The following is a 15,218-nucleotide window of genomic DNA, read 5'->3' on the forward strand; positions in this document are numbered from 1 at the left end:
GAGACAAGTAGTATATCAATATTGTTTATGCAAAAATATTTTAGTTTCGTGGGCTCGCTGTTGCAAGCCATTGGAGTTCCAGGCTGCTATTTTCAATATGTCCATCTCTATTTTTTACTTAGCAGGTTTTTGAGTAGTTGTAACATGACTGTTGTTTGTTGTACTTGTTGTCTTAGTATTGTGTTTAGCTCACTTACCATTTTTTTTTTTTTTCAGTCTCGCTCGGGCAACCGAGGCGAACAGATGTGCGTAGGCAAACGTGTGCTCCAGTCAAGTGATTCAGAGAAGTGCTACGAATAGTGTTAGCGACAAACAATGCAACAACAGATATCAACGATCAAGATTGCAACCAATGGAGAAAAATATTACATAAAAGGGTCATCAGATTTACCAGGCTTACAGCAACAACAGCAAAATCATAACAACCAAAATGATATGGAAATAGAAGAAATGGAAGAGCAGCGGAGACAGGAGGAGTGCAGACAAGATAACAAAATAAGTTACCAGGACGAAAACTGGAAGCTAGCAAAGACTAGCAAAAAACGTAAAATAATTCCAGACACAAATGCTGCAGGAAACCCAGATACAGGAAAGCAGCGATGGCTGCAAGAATTACCTTTAAGAAACTCCTTCAGCTCACTAACGGAAGAAATAGACAATGACCCGACAAGCAAAACCACAACTAAAACACCTTACATATCAAAACCACCACCAATATTTGTTGAGGCCCAAATAATAGACCCGCTTATTGATCGACTAAACAATGTAGTCGGGAAGGATAACTACACAATAAAACAAACAAAATTAGAACAAGTAAAAATTCAAACAAACACCCCAGAAGTTTATAGGAAAGTGATAAATGAACTAAAGGAAAAAAATGCTATATACCACACGTACCAACTCAAAACAGAAAGGAGCTATAAAATAGTTATAAGAGGTTTACATCCAAAAACTAACACAAAAAAATTAAGTGAAGAATTAGGAAAAATTGGCCATGAAACAAGAGCAATAAACAATATGACAAGATACGATACGAAGCAACCATTGCCACTATTCTTAATAGAACTGGAACCCAGAACCAATAACAAGGAAATCTATGAAATCAAAAAAATACTAAATACAATTGTAACAGTGGAACCACCACGCTACAAAAAAGATATACCACAATGCATGCGGTGTCAACAATACGGACACACAAAAAATTATTGCAACAGAAGCCCGGCATGTGTTAAATGTGCAAAAAATCACCTAACAATACACTGCCCATACACAGGAAAAATAGAACAAGTTAAATGCTATAATTGTAACGGAAACCACCCAGCCAGCTACAAAGGATGTGAAATAAGGAAACAAATACAACGTAAACTGTTTCCTCCACTTCGCAACAGATCACACAATGACCATCAACCACAACAAAGTATAACGGATAACGAAACAACATTGAAAGCACAACAGGAACTAGACGCTATAAGCAGAAACATAGATCCCCAAGGTAAACGAAGCTACGCACAAGTAACTAAAAACATTAGCAAACCAACGCTTGCAATCAATCAGAATGAAAACAATAACATCGAAGACGTTACAGACATCAAAGAAATGCTCAAACAATCCATTAAAGGTATGGAAATGTTAGGAAAAATGGTAAGTGATCTAAACACAATACTAAGACAACAAGCACAACAAACAACAATCATGTTACAACTACTTACTAACTTGCTAAGTAAAAAATAGAGATGGACATTTTGAAAATAGCAGTCTGGAACTCCAATGGCTTGCAACAGCGAGCCCACGAAACTAAAATATTTTTGTATAAAAATAATATTGATATACTACTTGTCTCAGAAACACATTTCACCCTAAAAAACTACATAAAAATACCGTACTACACCATATACGATACCAAACATCCCTCAGGTAAAGCACATGGAGGAACTGCAGTAATAATAAAAAATGACATCAAGCATCACTTACATAGTCAAACAAATCAAGAACACCTACAAGCAACCACTGTCACAATACAAACCAATGACAATTACTTCCAGATGTCAGCAGTATATGCACCTCCGAGACACAAAATGACACTTAAAAAATGGGAAGAGTACTTCCAATCCTTAGGCGACAAATATATAGCAGCAGGAGACTTTAATGCAAAGCACACATTATGGGGTTCGAGAATTAGCACACCGAGAGGTAGAACATTGGAAAAATACATTAGAAGCAGCAACCTCAACGTACTATCTACAGGAAAACCAACGTACTGGCCGACAGACCCCAATAAAATACCTGACCTGTTGGATTTTGCAGTAACAAAAGGGCTAAATGTAAGCAAATTAAAAATAACAACCAGCCTCGAGCTTAACTCCGACCATACACCAATTATAATAGAATATACAAGCAAACCACTACTTTATAACAAGTCAGAGTCGCTTTGCAATAAAACCACCAACTGGCAAACTTTCAAAGAACTGATCGAAAACAAAATCAACTGCAATATCCCGTTGAAAACACCTGAACACATTGAGCAGGCAGTAGCAACTTTGACAGAAATAATACAGGAAGCAGCGTGGGCAACCACCACCTATGAAACAAATAGCAGGCAATCAAAAATTATTCCGCAGGACATCCTAGACAAAATCAGGGAAAAAAGAAAAGCGAAAGCAAAATGGCAAAAACAGAGAACACGAGAAAACAAGAAAAACCTAAATAAACTTGCAAAGGAACTAAAGAATAAAATAAGGGAACATCATAATAACGAATTCTCAAAATTCATCGAATCACTATCCGCGCATGAGAATACCGACTACTCCCTATGGAAAGTCACTAACAAAATTAAGAAAACAGTAAAAACAATCCCAGCAATCAGAAAAATGGACAACACATGGGCCAGAACCAACGAAGAACAGGCAGAAGAATTCTCAAAGCACCTACAAAATATATTTTCGCCGTATGAAATTGATAACAGCATCCCTGGATGGCAAACAAATGAAGAAGTGGAAAATGCCAGCAACACAACTGATAAACGCTGCACCATACTCAGCACAACAGCGCAAGAAGTTACAAACTTAATTGAGGCAACAAAGACAAGTAAAGCACCAGGATTTGACTTGATCAATGGGAAAATCTTAAAAAACCTTCCCCCAAAGGCAATAAGACTAACAACGATAATATTTAACGCAATTCTAAGAATACAGTACTTTCCTACACTATGGAAAATAGCACAGATAGTGATGTTACCCAAACCAAACAAAAACCCACATTTAACTGCATCCTACAGGCCGATATCATTACTACCTGCGTTTTCCAAATTACTAGAGAAAATAATATATAACCGCTTAAAACCAACAATAGAAAAAGAAAAACTAATACCGAACCATCAATTTGGATTCAGGAATAAACACTCCACAATAGAACAATTGCATAGACTCGTCAACGAAATCTTACAGTCGCTTGAAACAAAACAATACTGCACAGCACTCTTTATGGATATCGAAAAAGCATTCGACAAAGTTAACCATGAAAAACTTCTTCAAACAATCAAAAAGCAATTTCCAGAACAAATCTACAAACTACTCAAATCCTACTTAAACAACAGAACCTTTGTAGTAAAAATAAATGATGCATACTCTGAAATTAAGGACATCAAGGCAGGAGTACCGCAAGGAAGTGTCTTAGGACCAATATTATACACACTATACACGGCAGATATACCAACAACTGTCAACAGTAAAACACTGACGTTTGCGGACGATACGGCCATACTAGTGAGGCATGCAAATCTAGAAACGGCCGCCGCACTACTACAAGAACACACTACAAAAATAGAAAAATGGCTACAAAACAAACAAATAAAAGTGAACACCAGCAAGTGCAACCACATAACATTTACACTTAGAAAAGGAAAAACACCAGATATTCAACTGAACGGCGCCCACATAGCACAATCAAAGCAAGTCAAATATCTGGGAATAAATTTAGACACACGCCTTACATGGAAGCACCATATAAAATCAATAATAAACAGAATAAGTGCAAAAAGGAAGCAGATGTACTGGTTAATCAATAGAAAATCTAAATTAAGCACAATGAATAAACTAAATATATACAAAACAATAATCAAACCAATCTGGACATACGGAGTCCCATTATGGGGGACGGCAGCAATGAGTCACATAAGCAAAATAGAAATAGAGCAAGCAAAAATCTTAAGGACAATAGTTAACGCTCCATGGTACGTCAGAAATGAAGACCTACGAAAAGATCTAAAAATTCCAACAGTCAAAGAGGAAATCGCTAGATACGCAAAAAAGTACAAAGAAAGACTTGCAGCACACCCAAACCAGCTGGCTGCTGAAACAAATAAAACCAAAATAGAAAGAAGACTGAAGAGGAAGCATCCCGCAGACCTCGAAATAGAGATGCAATAGGAAACCTAGAAGATGGAACCCCGCTGGGGGTAACCATCCACATGCTATATTTTATTTATTTCTATTTATTTTTATTTTTTATTTTTTTTTTATTCTTTTATTCTCTAAGCTATAACATTTTACCAAATGTCCTTCTGGACAAATTGTAAAAATTTAATAAAACAAATAAAAAAAAAAAAAAAAAAAAAACTTACCATTTTTCCTAACATTTCCATACTGTTACGCCACGAGGCTCTGCAGAGATCGTATTTCCAACCGTCGCTCGTGGTCCTCCAGCGTCGCAGATACATCCTCTTATCTGCCCGACGAAAAATATACATTGTATCGACGAGCGCATATTTGTCACCAAGTAACGAGTTCTGGAACCGTCGATCTCGGACCGTTATTTTCTAACGGAGAAGTCGGCCTGTGTTATCATGGGCGCGTGCGATGGCGTGATTCGAGCATATGGGGGGTCGTCTCCCCGAAAGACAAAGAATCGGTCTAAGGAAGTCAGTCTCAATCGAACACTCTAACCGATCAGTCGCATTCGAAATCTGTAACCGATGTGTCTCATTCGACAACTGTAACTGCACAGTCGTATCTGAACAGTCTCATTATAGAATTCACACCGCATACATAAAAAATCGAGTCGAATCTCTGTAAAACATCAACTGTACCTATCACGAAACAATTTGTGACGCTTCTATTATAATTTAATTTATTGTTAAAAATACATGCTATATTAACCTGTTAACACAGTGTTAATTTCATTTAACCACCCCTGTTATCTTAATCGAAACAAGGGGAACGACTAATTCGCGGCGTCGATTATACGAATCGTAGCGAGAATTTACGCCTCTCGCTGACGCGTTTTCCTCGCGAACGCGTCTCTCCGCGAACGGTCGTAACACATACCTTTAATGGATTGGTGGTGTAGCGGCACAGATAGTCATATGACGATGCGAATCGAACGTGACTCAATTGTTGTTTTGCCTCAGAGCATTGACACCGTCTCGACGTACGAAACGTAATGATAAACAAGTTCCGGACTAAATAATATAGCCGCTATGTGCAACCGTCAACTGGAGCCTATTTTAAAGTATCTGGTACTTCCCCGATCAGTATAAATAAACGGACATGCTCTCTGAGTATTCAATAATCATTACGTAATATCTGTATGTCGAGTGGCACTGTACGAACGACAATTAGTAGCAATGAGCGAACGACGATGAACTCTGTACTTAGAACGATTTTAAATATATTTGACCATCACAAAGTATTCAGTCGTGTCGTCATTTAAAGCAACACTTGTTGCATTTTGGAGTTTCAACATTTGGCAGTGATTGTTGTTGTTTTGCTCACCTAAATTCACAGCTTGTTGGACTTTCACTGGAGCACAGTTTCTAATGTATGTTTAGCTTGGCAGCTCGAACAGGACTCTATAATATGTGTATGTGCAAGTCAATGATATAGATATGCATATTAACTCTTTTCATTACTAACGTTTATACATTAATGAAGAAGTCAAAAACATAGAAGAGTTTAGAACAGAATAATTTATCCTGTATTTGTAAGTATAAGTTGGTATAAGTAACGACATTTTATAGCATAATTATCATACTGTATGTAGTAAAGTAACGTACGGAAATCGTTCTTCGGCTGCAAATATTTTTCTTATATTGTTGAACTATAGAAACAGAAATGGAATATATAATAAATAATGAATTTTAAAATGAAGAATGACGTATGGTGTTGCTTACGCAAACAAATTAGAAAAATTTGCAGCTTTATAAGATACAACAATATTCTGTAAATATTCATAAGCAAGGCTGTACTGCCGATTTTGATGATATCTAAATTTGTTGTAAAATTCAACATTCCGAGAAAGATTTTCCGATACATATAATCGCCGCTCGCTCTTAGTTTCCGAGATATTTAGTTAAATAATTGCTGCTACTACAACATTGAGTCTTGCCTGTATATGCATGCCCATAGCAACTTTGTATCTGAATAGTGCGTCTGCTTATCTACTGCTTGTAAGGGCACATATTTGAGACCAAAATAAGACGACAATCAGAAATAAAAACTGTGACATGTTTGGCTTCATTTTTCAATTCAAGAGGCCCGAATTTCTAAAGTCACTAAAACATGTTACATAACAAGGTAGTAGTGGAGATTTCTTCCAGAAAAAAAATTTACAATATCCTTCGCCAACGCATTTACTTCTTTGAGTATGATCCTTTCGAAACTGGTCAGGAATAGACACGTTATCTGAGGTGTTTCTTCGGTTATGTCTATTGAAAAAACGAATAGGCTGCTCAGCAGATGTGTTTAAAAATGGTTAAAACTGCCTTCCAAGGATAGTATCATTTCGGAAACAAAAGCGAAAATTTTAAAAGAACTATTCAGTGCGATACATATAATTTTTCATTTAGCTATACATTAACATTTATTATTACGCGTTACTCTATAAAACGATATCTTAATGAATTCTTCGAGTATAAGATTAAATAATATTTTTGCAGTTTTTTTCGTGTTTCCTGATTTCTTATTTCATATGCATGTGTGTGGATATTGTAATATTTAGTGATCAGTAGTTTGTATGAAAATCGTTTCTGATTTATGCAAAACAACGTACGGCCACACTCAGTAGCAGTTCAAGGATACTTAATGCACGTGTAGTCTTTTCTCTGAACATTTTCATTACGATTTTTCTCTAAACAGTCTGCACATTCGCGGTACGCAAATTTTTCCCACGGTAAGTAGAATTTGCGCAAATATTGCTTATATTTGCTTTTGTTTATTAATTATTTATTAATGTAAAGGATTAGAGTAGACACTAATCCCCTCTATTCGAAAATACCATAAAGCGATTTACGTTATGCTGTTATGGATTTTAATGAGTAAGCATAATCGATGATTTTTCATAGGGAACGTCGTGTAGGATAGTTTATGTCTCCGAACGTCATAGTCTTCTTCATTACGACTTGTACGGGATAAGCTGCTGCCCATCTATCGTTCGATTTAATGGTCACTGTCTAGCCCGCTGTTTGAGCCAATCTACTTTCGTTCGTGTAATTAGATTTGCTTACGCACAGTGACATTTCGGCCGATTTTAACTTTTAACTGGCCGATGTTTTTTTACCCCTTAAGTCGCTCAGATTTATCGTTCATAAAATTTATTAAAATATTGCGAAATAGATTAGCACGTACGAGAGTAAGTGTAAAGAGAATCATTCGGATCGATATACTGAAGATTTGAAAAAAATAATTTGTTCAAAAACTTCTGTGGATAAAAAATGTCAAAATTTTAATACTACTTAAATTGACTTTATTCGCAATATGTTTATATTTATATGCTTGTGTTTACCTTTGTGCGCACATTTGCATTTACTTTTACTAAGAGAAGTAACCTACTATCGACGAAGCAGCAGAAAATTGTAGGTATATCAGAATACAGGTATAACAGAAGATTTACATGCAGAAAAGGTTGAACAACAGAACGATTTTCAACGACAAAGAGAACTACTTTGTGTCGAGAAATTATTATTACGACATTTGAATTCGTATCAAATCCGTTACACATTCCTAAAGTAGAACAGATTAATCGTCGCCTTCGATCATGCATATTTGCCAATGTGTTTATATAAAATATGTCGTTCAATCAATCATCGGCGAATAGAAGACAAAACTTACAATTTTATAAAATTTGTCGCGTTCATGCACTCCAAATATGTATGCAACACGGTAAAATTTTTGCCATTGGATGCTACCTAAGCTGTAATTATGCTTTTGGACTATATGAGCAATGCAGTACCTCCTTAACAATAAATGCCAGGAATTCAACTCGCGCAAAACCACATGCAATAATTTGAAAGATTTAATCCAGAATGGAATTATGTGCTACCATCAATACATGTGCATTATATTTGCTAATTTTACGTTTACGTCTCAAGTTTTATTAAAATCGGAGTCTGCCCAACCACGACCTATTCCTGCTAGTAAAGTTTTCTTTTGATTCCTTTACGTCTTGCAAACATCGTGGCATTGAACTGATCAAATTGATGAGTACTATACTTAAAATATTTTTCCATTTTTCTAAGAAGGCCTTCTTTAAAAGATTTCATGATGAAATATGCTGAATCGATACCTCTATTTATATTTGTATTTAATTTATTTATAAATTTTCAATAATGCTCATGTAGCAGGGCTGTTCCTAAGTGTTTCCAAACATGATACAAAATCCACGCTAATGTATTAGTGGTATTAAGCTTTGGATTTTCTTACATCAGGATGAAATTGTGTTTCAAATAAATCTTATACTACGAAGCACTAATTGCACGAATATATGTTACACATATCTTTTTTACCATTAGCTAGATATTAATATTTTCACAACAGGAACTGATATCGAATCTTTTTCTCTTTCTTTTTTTGAAAATTAGTTTGCAGATTTGTAAGAATATGTATATATTTTTCATTTGCTAAAAATCTCTTACTATACGATGTTCTATCATGTAGAGGTTTATGTGTAGAGGATGGTTGGTCGGTGAGGTTTAATAGACGAGACTGCTCGTTGTTGAAACCGTCGAATATATTTAAAATGATAAATCAGTATGCAGGTAATTCGTACTAACCGATTCGCTAAGACAGTGTATAAGTAATAAAATAGCATCGCTAATGACTCGTTAATTAGATCGCTGATAATTCGTTGATAAGTGGTTTATAACTGATCGACAACTGACTGTAACTCATTTCCTTGCAATCGCGTCCGCTTGTTTATACTGTTGGGGGGAGAATCGGAAAATTCAAATTCGTCTTTGTTCGACGGTTGCACGTAGCGGCGACATTGTTTTGCTCGGAGTTTATTTATTCTTACATTACGTGTATCCTAACGATCTTGATACTCTGGGGCAAAACAACAACATTATTTGAATTATCCTCTAACTCATGTGCCGCTACAATCATAATTCTAATTTTTGTTATAGGTAAAAACTGTATGAATATTTTCTTCGCCAATTGTGTGTTGGTGTTCTTTACCTCAGCAAAAAAGATCGTTCGTTATATGAGATGAAATTTGCAATTCAATTATTTTCAACTTCTTCTTAAGCTATAAAATGTGATGTGCAATGAAAATGTCATGAAAATGCAATTGTAGAAGCAATCAATGATAAAGAGTCAGCTGCAGTCTATATCTTATGTTTAAAGACCATTCAAGGCTATTTCTTCCTTGGTTTGGAAATGAAAAACGTTAATAGAATCATTCATGCATGACATTATCTAATTTGAGTAGTAGGGTGATGTTATTATAAGTATGAGTATCTAGAGGAGTATCGCATCGAATATCGTTACAGTACTGTGACAGACGTGTCAGTGTTTACTATCGTGAAGTCGCATTTTTGTTCGATGTTTGGTAAAAAATACGCAGTGGAAATAACATCAGGTAACAGGCGATTCCTTGTTATTCTATATTTAATTGTGTTTTTCATTCATGTCTTTCATTATGATCAATATCATATGTATCAGAAATATCATCGGGTCATTAATTACTACAGTTTAAATGAAGTTTTTGAATAGTCAAGTATTTTGTACTTTACATTTTACGCAATAAAATGGCTCTCTATTTTGATTTTGCAATAATTTACAACCAGTCAGTAGAGTGTAATCGGAACATTCGCCTTCGTAACACACTTGCACGAGAGACCCGTTATTTTTTGGCAAAAATTGAGTTGAGGATCGGTTTTTTTATCACGTATTATTAGGGTTTGCTTCGACTCTCGCGTTTATAAAAATTGAAATACGCTCCGCAGTGACAACATTAACCATGCGAGATATTTTATGCGTTTTACATTTTAAATGGTAAGATAGCTTGTTTTTAGTAAACAAATTGAAGTATATATACGTAATATGGATTACATACAAAACAAACGATGAAATGGTAGTAGAGGGAGTATGTATTTACGCAATTATTGTATTAAATTTCAGCAAAACACTCTACATCCCGATAAAATATATTTCTCTTGTTATATTTGTAACATTCCTTCGAATTATATTTGTTAATTATTTAAATGCCGTCTCAAAATGTCTCTTCGAATAATTGTGGGTAGTTGATTCTAATAAATTTCTTCACTTGTATACTATATATAAATGTATCAAATCTCTATATCACAACAACTTGTGTTGTAAAAGGCTGGGTATTGTAAAGATCAGGCAGAAAACAAATTATAAAACTAAATGACGTAGAACATAAAGTAACGTAACAGACATAGACATGATAATATAAAAACATATTACACATATATTCAAAACAACTTATATATAGAATGACACATATAATATATAATAAAAAATACATACATACGTACATAATAAAATTACAGGATACATGAAAATTATAATAAAAATATAGATATAATATATGACATATAACATGTAAACGAGTTATACTCTGGTCGATTTCATTGATCGCTGTTCTCATTTATATTATCACATTCATCAAATTCCTGTGGCAATCAAATTTCAACCAGATAATCTGAAATACAGGAAAGTCTTCGGTATCACAACTAACAGAGGAACAAGATTGTTCGAATGTGGGAACAATCACTTTCATATGAAACTTCATTTATTCAAATACAGATTAAGAGTGACTGACAGCCCCTTTAAATATCTATGGATTCCATATCCTCTGGGCTGTTAAGTCACACAATTCTTTTACTTTTTCTAAATACTGTTTGTCTGGAATCTATGGCAAATATTAGAACTGAAAGTGAGACGACCCTAAATCATGGATACAATCAAGAAAAAAACGAACGAAAATGGGACCAATAAAGGATTGAATAAAACGAACTCTCTCGAGGAATTCTACGCCGGTAGAGGGATTCTTGTGACTGGAGCAACTGGTTTCGTGGGAATAGGTCTTCTGGTAAAACTGATGCGCGTATGTCCACGCATCGCTGCCATTTATATTCTAATTCGTCCAAAAACGAACGAAACGATAGAACAACGATTTAAGAAGATCATGGATGATCCCGTTCGTAAATATATTCTTGTTTCTTTCAATGTTTAGGCCTGTCAGGAGCCAAATTGATTAACTTCCATTTCTGGAATTTTCGTTTTCAGATTTATGATGGCATTAAAGCAAAGAACCCCTCACTTTTCAGCAGAGTCTATCCTGTTAAAGGTGATGTGAGTATGCCCAATTTAGGACTTTCGCGAGAAGTTAGAAATCTGTTGTTAGAGAAAGTAAACATAGTGTTTCACGTCGCGGCCACTGTGAGATTCAACGAGCCGTTACATGTGGCTGTTAATGAGAATACGAAAAGTATTGCTCGTGTCATAGAACTTTGGAACGAACTAAGGCATCCAATTAGCTTCGTGCACGTGAGCACAGCTTACAGTAATGCGAATCTACATGAGATCGAGGAAAAAGTTTATACGTAAGGATAAGTTATATGCGGACGCTGTTTCGTGGTTTAGAAATATTACATTTATAATTATATCGTGAAGAATATGTTCACTTATTATTGACTTTGCAGCACGAGCTTGAGTCCTTCGGAGGTGATCGACGTGTGTGATAAATTCAACAAAACGACCATCAACGAAATGGAAAAAATAATTTTAAAAACTTATCCAAACACTTACACATTCAGTAAGAATTTAGCAGAGCAGATTGTAGCAAACAAGTGCAAAGATCTGCCAGTTGCGATAGTGCGGCCAAGCATAATTGGCGCCTCTTTGGAAGAACCATGTCCTGGTTGGATACAGAATGTTTCTGCATTAACAGGTATTTTCATAGATCCTTTCTAATAGTAATTGTTCAATACTCCTTACATTTCACAAAAATGAAGTTAATCGGTTAGTTTGTGAGAGGTGTTACGTCGGCCGACTCTCTACCTGGACCGGGCCTCGCATCGCGAGCGGGATGGCAACCATATGTCTGCACATCCTTATTGCGTACCCTTAAGAATCTCAAGGACCGACCATAAATCTTAGAAAATTCCAACTAGAGTCATTCAGATCGAACAAAGATCTTTTCTACGAAGGCGTTTTCTAAGATCTCTGGCTTGTGTCCAGAAAACACTTTAAAATTAGTTCATTTTCACACGTGCGATGCTTCCCACCACCAACCTTCTATCGAGGGCGGTAAGGCCCCTCTTAGTCCACCAACAATCGTAATAGCCAATAGAAACAATGTCTATTACCCTCACTTTCCTGGCCAAAAACTGTCATCAACAAATCGGATGATCCCGTGCGCTAGACACACCCTTACCTAGCTCTCCTCTGACACAGTATCGTCACTCTCAGGGTAGTCCGTTTTCGTCGTCCGAACAATCAACAAGTCTAACACGGTTCTACCCTCAGGGTAGTTCATTTTCGTCGCCAGAACAGTCAACTAGTCTACCACGGTTCTACCTTTAACTCAATCCGTTTCGTAAAGTGTAACTATCTCATCGGGAGATATCGTCAAGTCGGGTCATACTTCTGTAACGCATTAACTGTACTCATCGTCAAATACTTGTGACGCTCAGAATACTGTAAAATCTATTGTTGAATATATGTCATATTAACCTGTTAACACAGCGTTGATTTCAGTTTAACCACCCCTGTTATCCTAATCGAAACGATTTTTTCCATGTTCGACTAATTCGCGGCGTCGATTAACCGAATCGTAGCGAGAATTTACGCCTCTCGCTGACGCGTTTTCCTCGCGACCGCGTCTCTCCGCGAACGGTCGTAACAAGAGGCTAAATGTGAGGCTTTCCACTAGATCATCATTATTATAGTTCAAATTTGTTGTTGCTGACAATTAAATTATTTAGTGCTACATTTCTGCAAATCGAAAATCACAAATAATTTCTAAACCAATTTAATGTTACCAGGTATCCTTCTGCTAGTCTGTAGAGGATGTGCAACAGTAATACGGGGTAGGAAAGATGCAAGATTGGATTTAGTGCCCCTCGATTTCGTAGTCGATACGATAATATGTACTGCATGGCATGTCACGCTACATGCTGAGCACGAAGTTAAAGTTTACAACTGCACGAGTAACGCTAACCCTGTTAGGTAAAATTTATTACGAATCTTTTTCCACTCATGTAATTCAATTGTTACAGTATTCCAAGAAACTCAGTTTATTTATGTAATGTGATCAATTCGCAAATAAAATAAATAAATAAAAGTTCGCTTTTGCTCTCAATACTTCAATTTAGAAAAGTAGTGATATAACATAATATTTTATCTAAATTCCATAATATTTCCCGAGATACTCGGATGACAGTAAACTGTGCTTTAAGTATAATTGCTATGATTGTAATAATATAAACGTTCCAATTGACAAGGTGGGGTCAGTTGCATCAGCTCGTGTTGAAATATAGCAGGGAAATGCCACTGAATGATACGCTATGGTACCCGGGTTGTCCAATGGTAGCTAATAAGTATATTTTCAACGTTCTGAGTGTAATTCCCTATGCTCTCCTTGCGTTCCTCATAGATATCTTTTTAAGACTCCGAGGTAGTAAACCAATGTGAGTATTCTACTAATCCTCTAACAACGAGAACAATCTTTCGGGGATAATCTCTGATTTCATCTATAATGATAATTAAAAATGATATTTCAGAATGATGAAACTTCTCAAAAATGGCATTAAGATATTCACATCGGTAGCATTTGTTACGACGCACGAATGGACTTTCCAAAGGGATAACTGTTCTGTCTTAGCGAGGAAAGTAAAAATGTTGAACGATAGCGATATAGTCAAACTAGATTTAGAGGATATGGATTGGGATAAGTATATTGGAATTTACTTGATGGGAATTAGGAAATTTATTCTGAAACAGGACTTTAAGTCAACAGCCCGACTACGGTTATCAAGGTGCATATAAAAGTATCTTCGTATAAAAAAATAGGAAATAATATAAATTCATATATTTTCGGTTATTTCAGGTTGTACTGGATACATCAGATCACCAAAATATCCGGTATAATAATTTTGTCATGGATAATATTATGTTTTGTGTACTAACTATTTGAACGTTACTTTTTTATCTTTGAACCAAAGTCGATATAAATACAATTTTAAGATAAAGGGGCTTATTATTCGTTTCATTTTGTCTTTTCACTCATCCCACTTCTAAATAAATTCATTTATGATATTGTTTAATAAGTATGTATGTATTTATTTGCACATGGTCTTTGATTCATAAACAATTCATACATGATGATTTCTTTACTCCTTGATGTTTGTAGTATAATAACATTTGCAAACATTCATACATCATCTTCAAGTGTGTATTTAGAGATCATATCTACATAAAAATTCTACGACATGTCTTTATGTAATGCTAAACATCAAAAGAGTTATATAGAGAAAAATAGTAACATTCACTACTAATAACTTGTATATTAAATTTGTTCACTGAAAATGAATATTTTTTTCTGTAATGATAAAATCTTCGTTTATCTTCTACCAAACAAAAGTTAAGCGATAATTATACGATAACAACAATAATTTATCATTAAATAGTCCTCTGAGAAATAAACAATGATGATAGAAAATTAATATCATTTAAAATAAGATAGTTCTGAAGGATCATTTGGTTCCTGCCTGAGCGGCCGAGCTAGACAGACGTGAGAAACTGTGCTTGAATAAAAGTGCGACAAGCAGTCAATTTAGGTGAGCGAAAACACAACAACCACTAGCAAATGGTAAAACTACAAAATACAACATCAAATACCACCAATCACACCAACTAAGAAAGCAGAAATATATTACATAAGTAAAGATACAAAAGAAATGAAAACGATTCAAAACC

The 15,218-nt window shown here is 35.3% G+C and overlaps 1 protein-coding gene across 1 annotated transcript; it reads left to right on the plus strand.

Annotated features, from left to right (window-relative positions):
* The first annotated feature begins 9,739 nt into the window (after nt 1-9,739).
* Nucleotides 9,740-14,495, plus strand: LOC139996359 (putative fatty acyl-CoA reductase CG5065). The gene is made up of 8 exons (XM_072020695.1): nt 9,740-9,849; nt 11,165-11,436; nt 11,526-11,842; nt 11,942-12,189; nt 13,286-13,469; nt 13,745-13,930; nt 14,024-14,278; nt 14,350-14,495. Exons 2-8 carry the CDS (start codon nt 11,191-11,193, stop codon nt 14,426-14,428), a joined length of 1,515 nt encoding a protein of 504 aa, XP_071876796.1. The 5' UTR covers nt 9,740-9,849; nt 11,165-11,190; the 3' UTR covers nt 14,429-14,495.
* Nucleotides 14,496-15,218: the final 723 nt, after the last annotated feature.

The sequence above is a fragment of the Bombus fervidus genome, chromosome 18 (assembly GCF_041682495.2).
Source record: "Bombus fervidus isolate BK054 chromosome 18, iyBomFerv1, whole genome shotgun sequence".
NCBI lineage: Eukaryota > Metazoa > Arthropoda > Insecta > Hymenoptera > Apidae > Bombus > Bombus fervidus.

Bases quoted from the DNA above. Each gene is read 5' to 3' on its own strand.
- LOC139996359 (XM_072020695.1), top strand. From the start codon at position 11,191: ATGGATACAATCAAGAAAAAAACGAACGAAAATGGGACCAATAAAGGA. The intron at 11,843-11,941 runs GTAAGGATAAGT...TTGACTTTGCAG, and splicing joins ATCGAGGAAAAAGTTTATAC to CACGAGCTTGAGTCCTTCGG. The intron at 13,470-13,744 runs GTAAAATTTATT...CCAATTGACAAG, and splicing joins AGTAACGCTAACCCTGTTAG to GTGGGGTCAGTTGCATCAGC.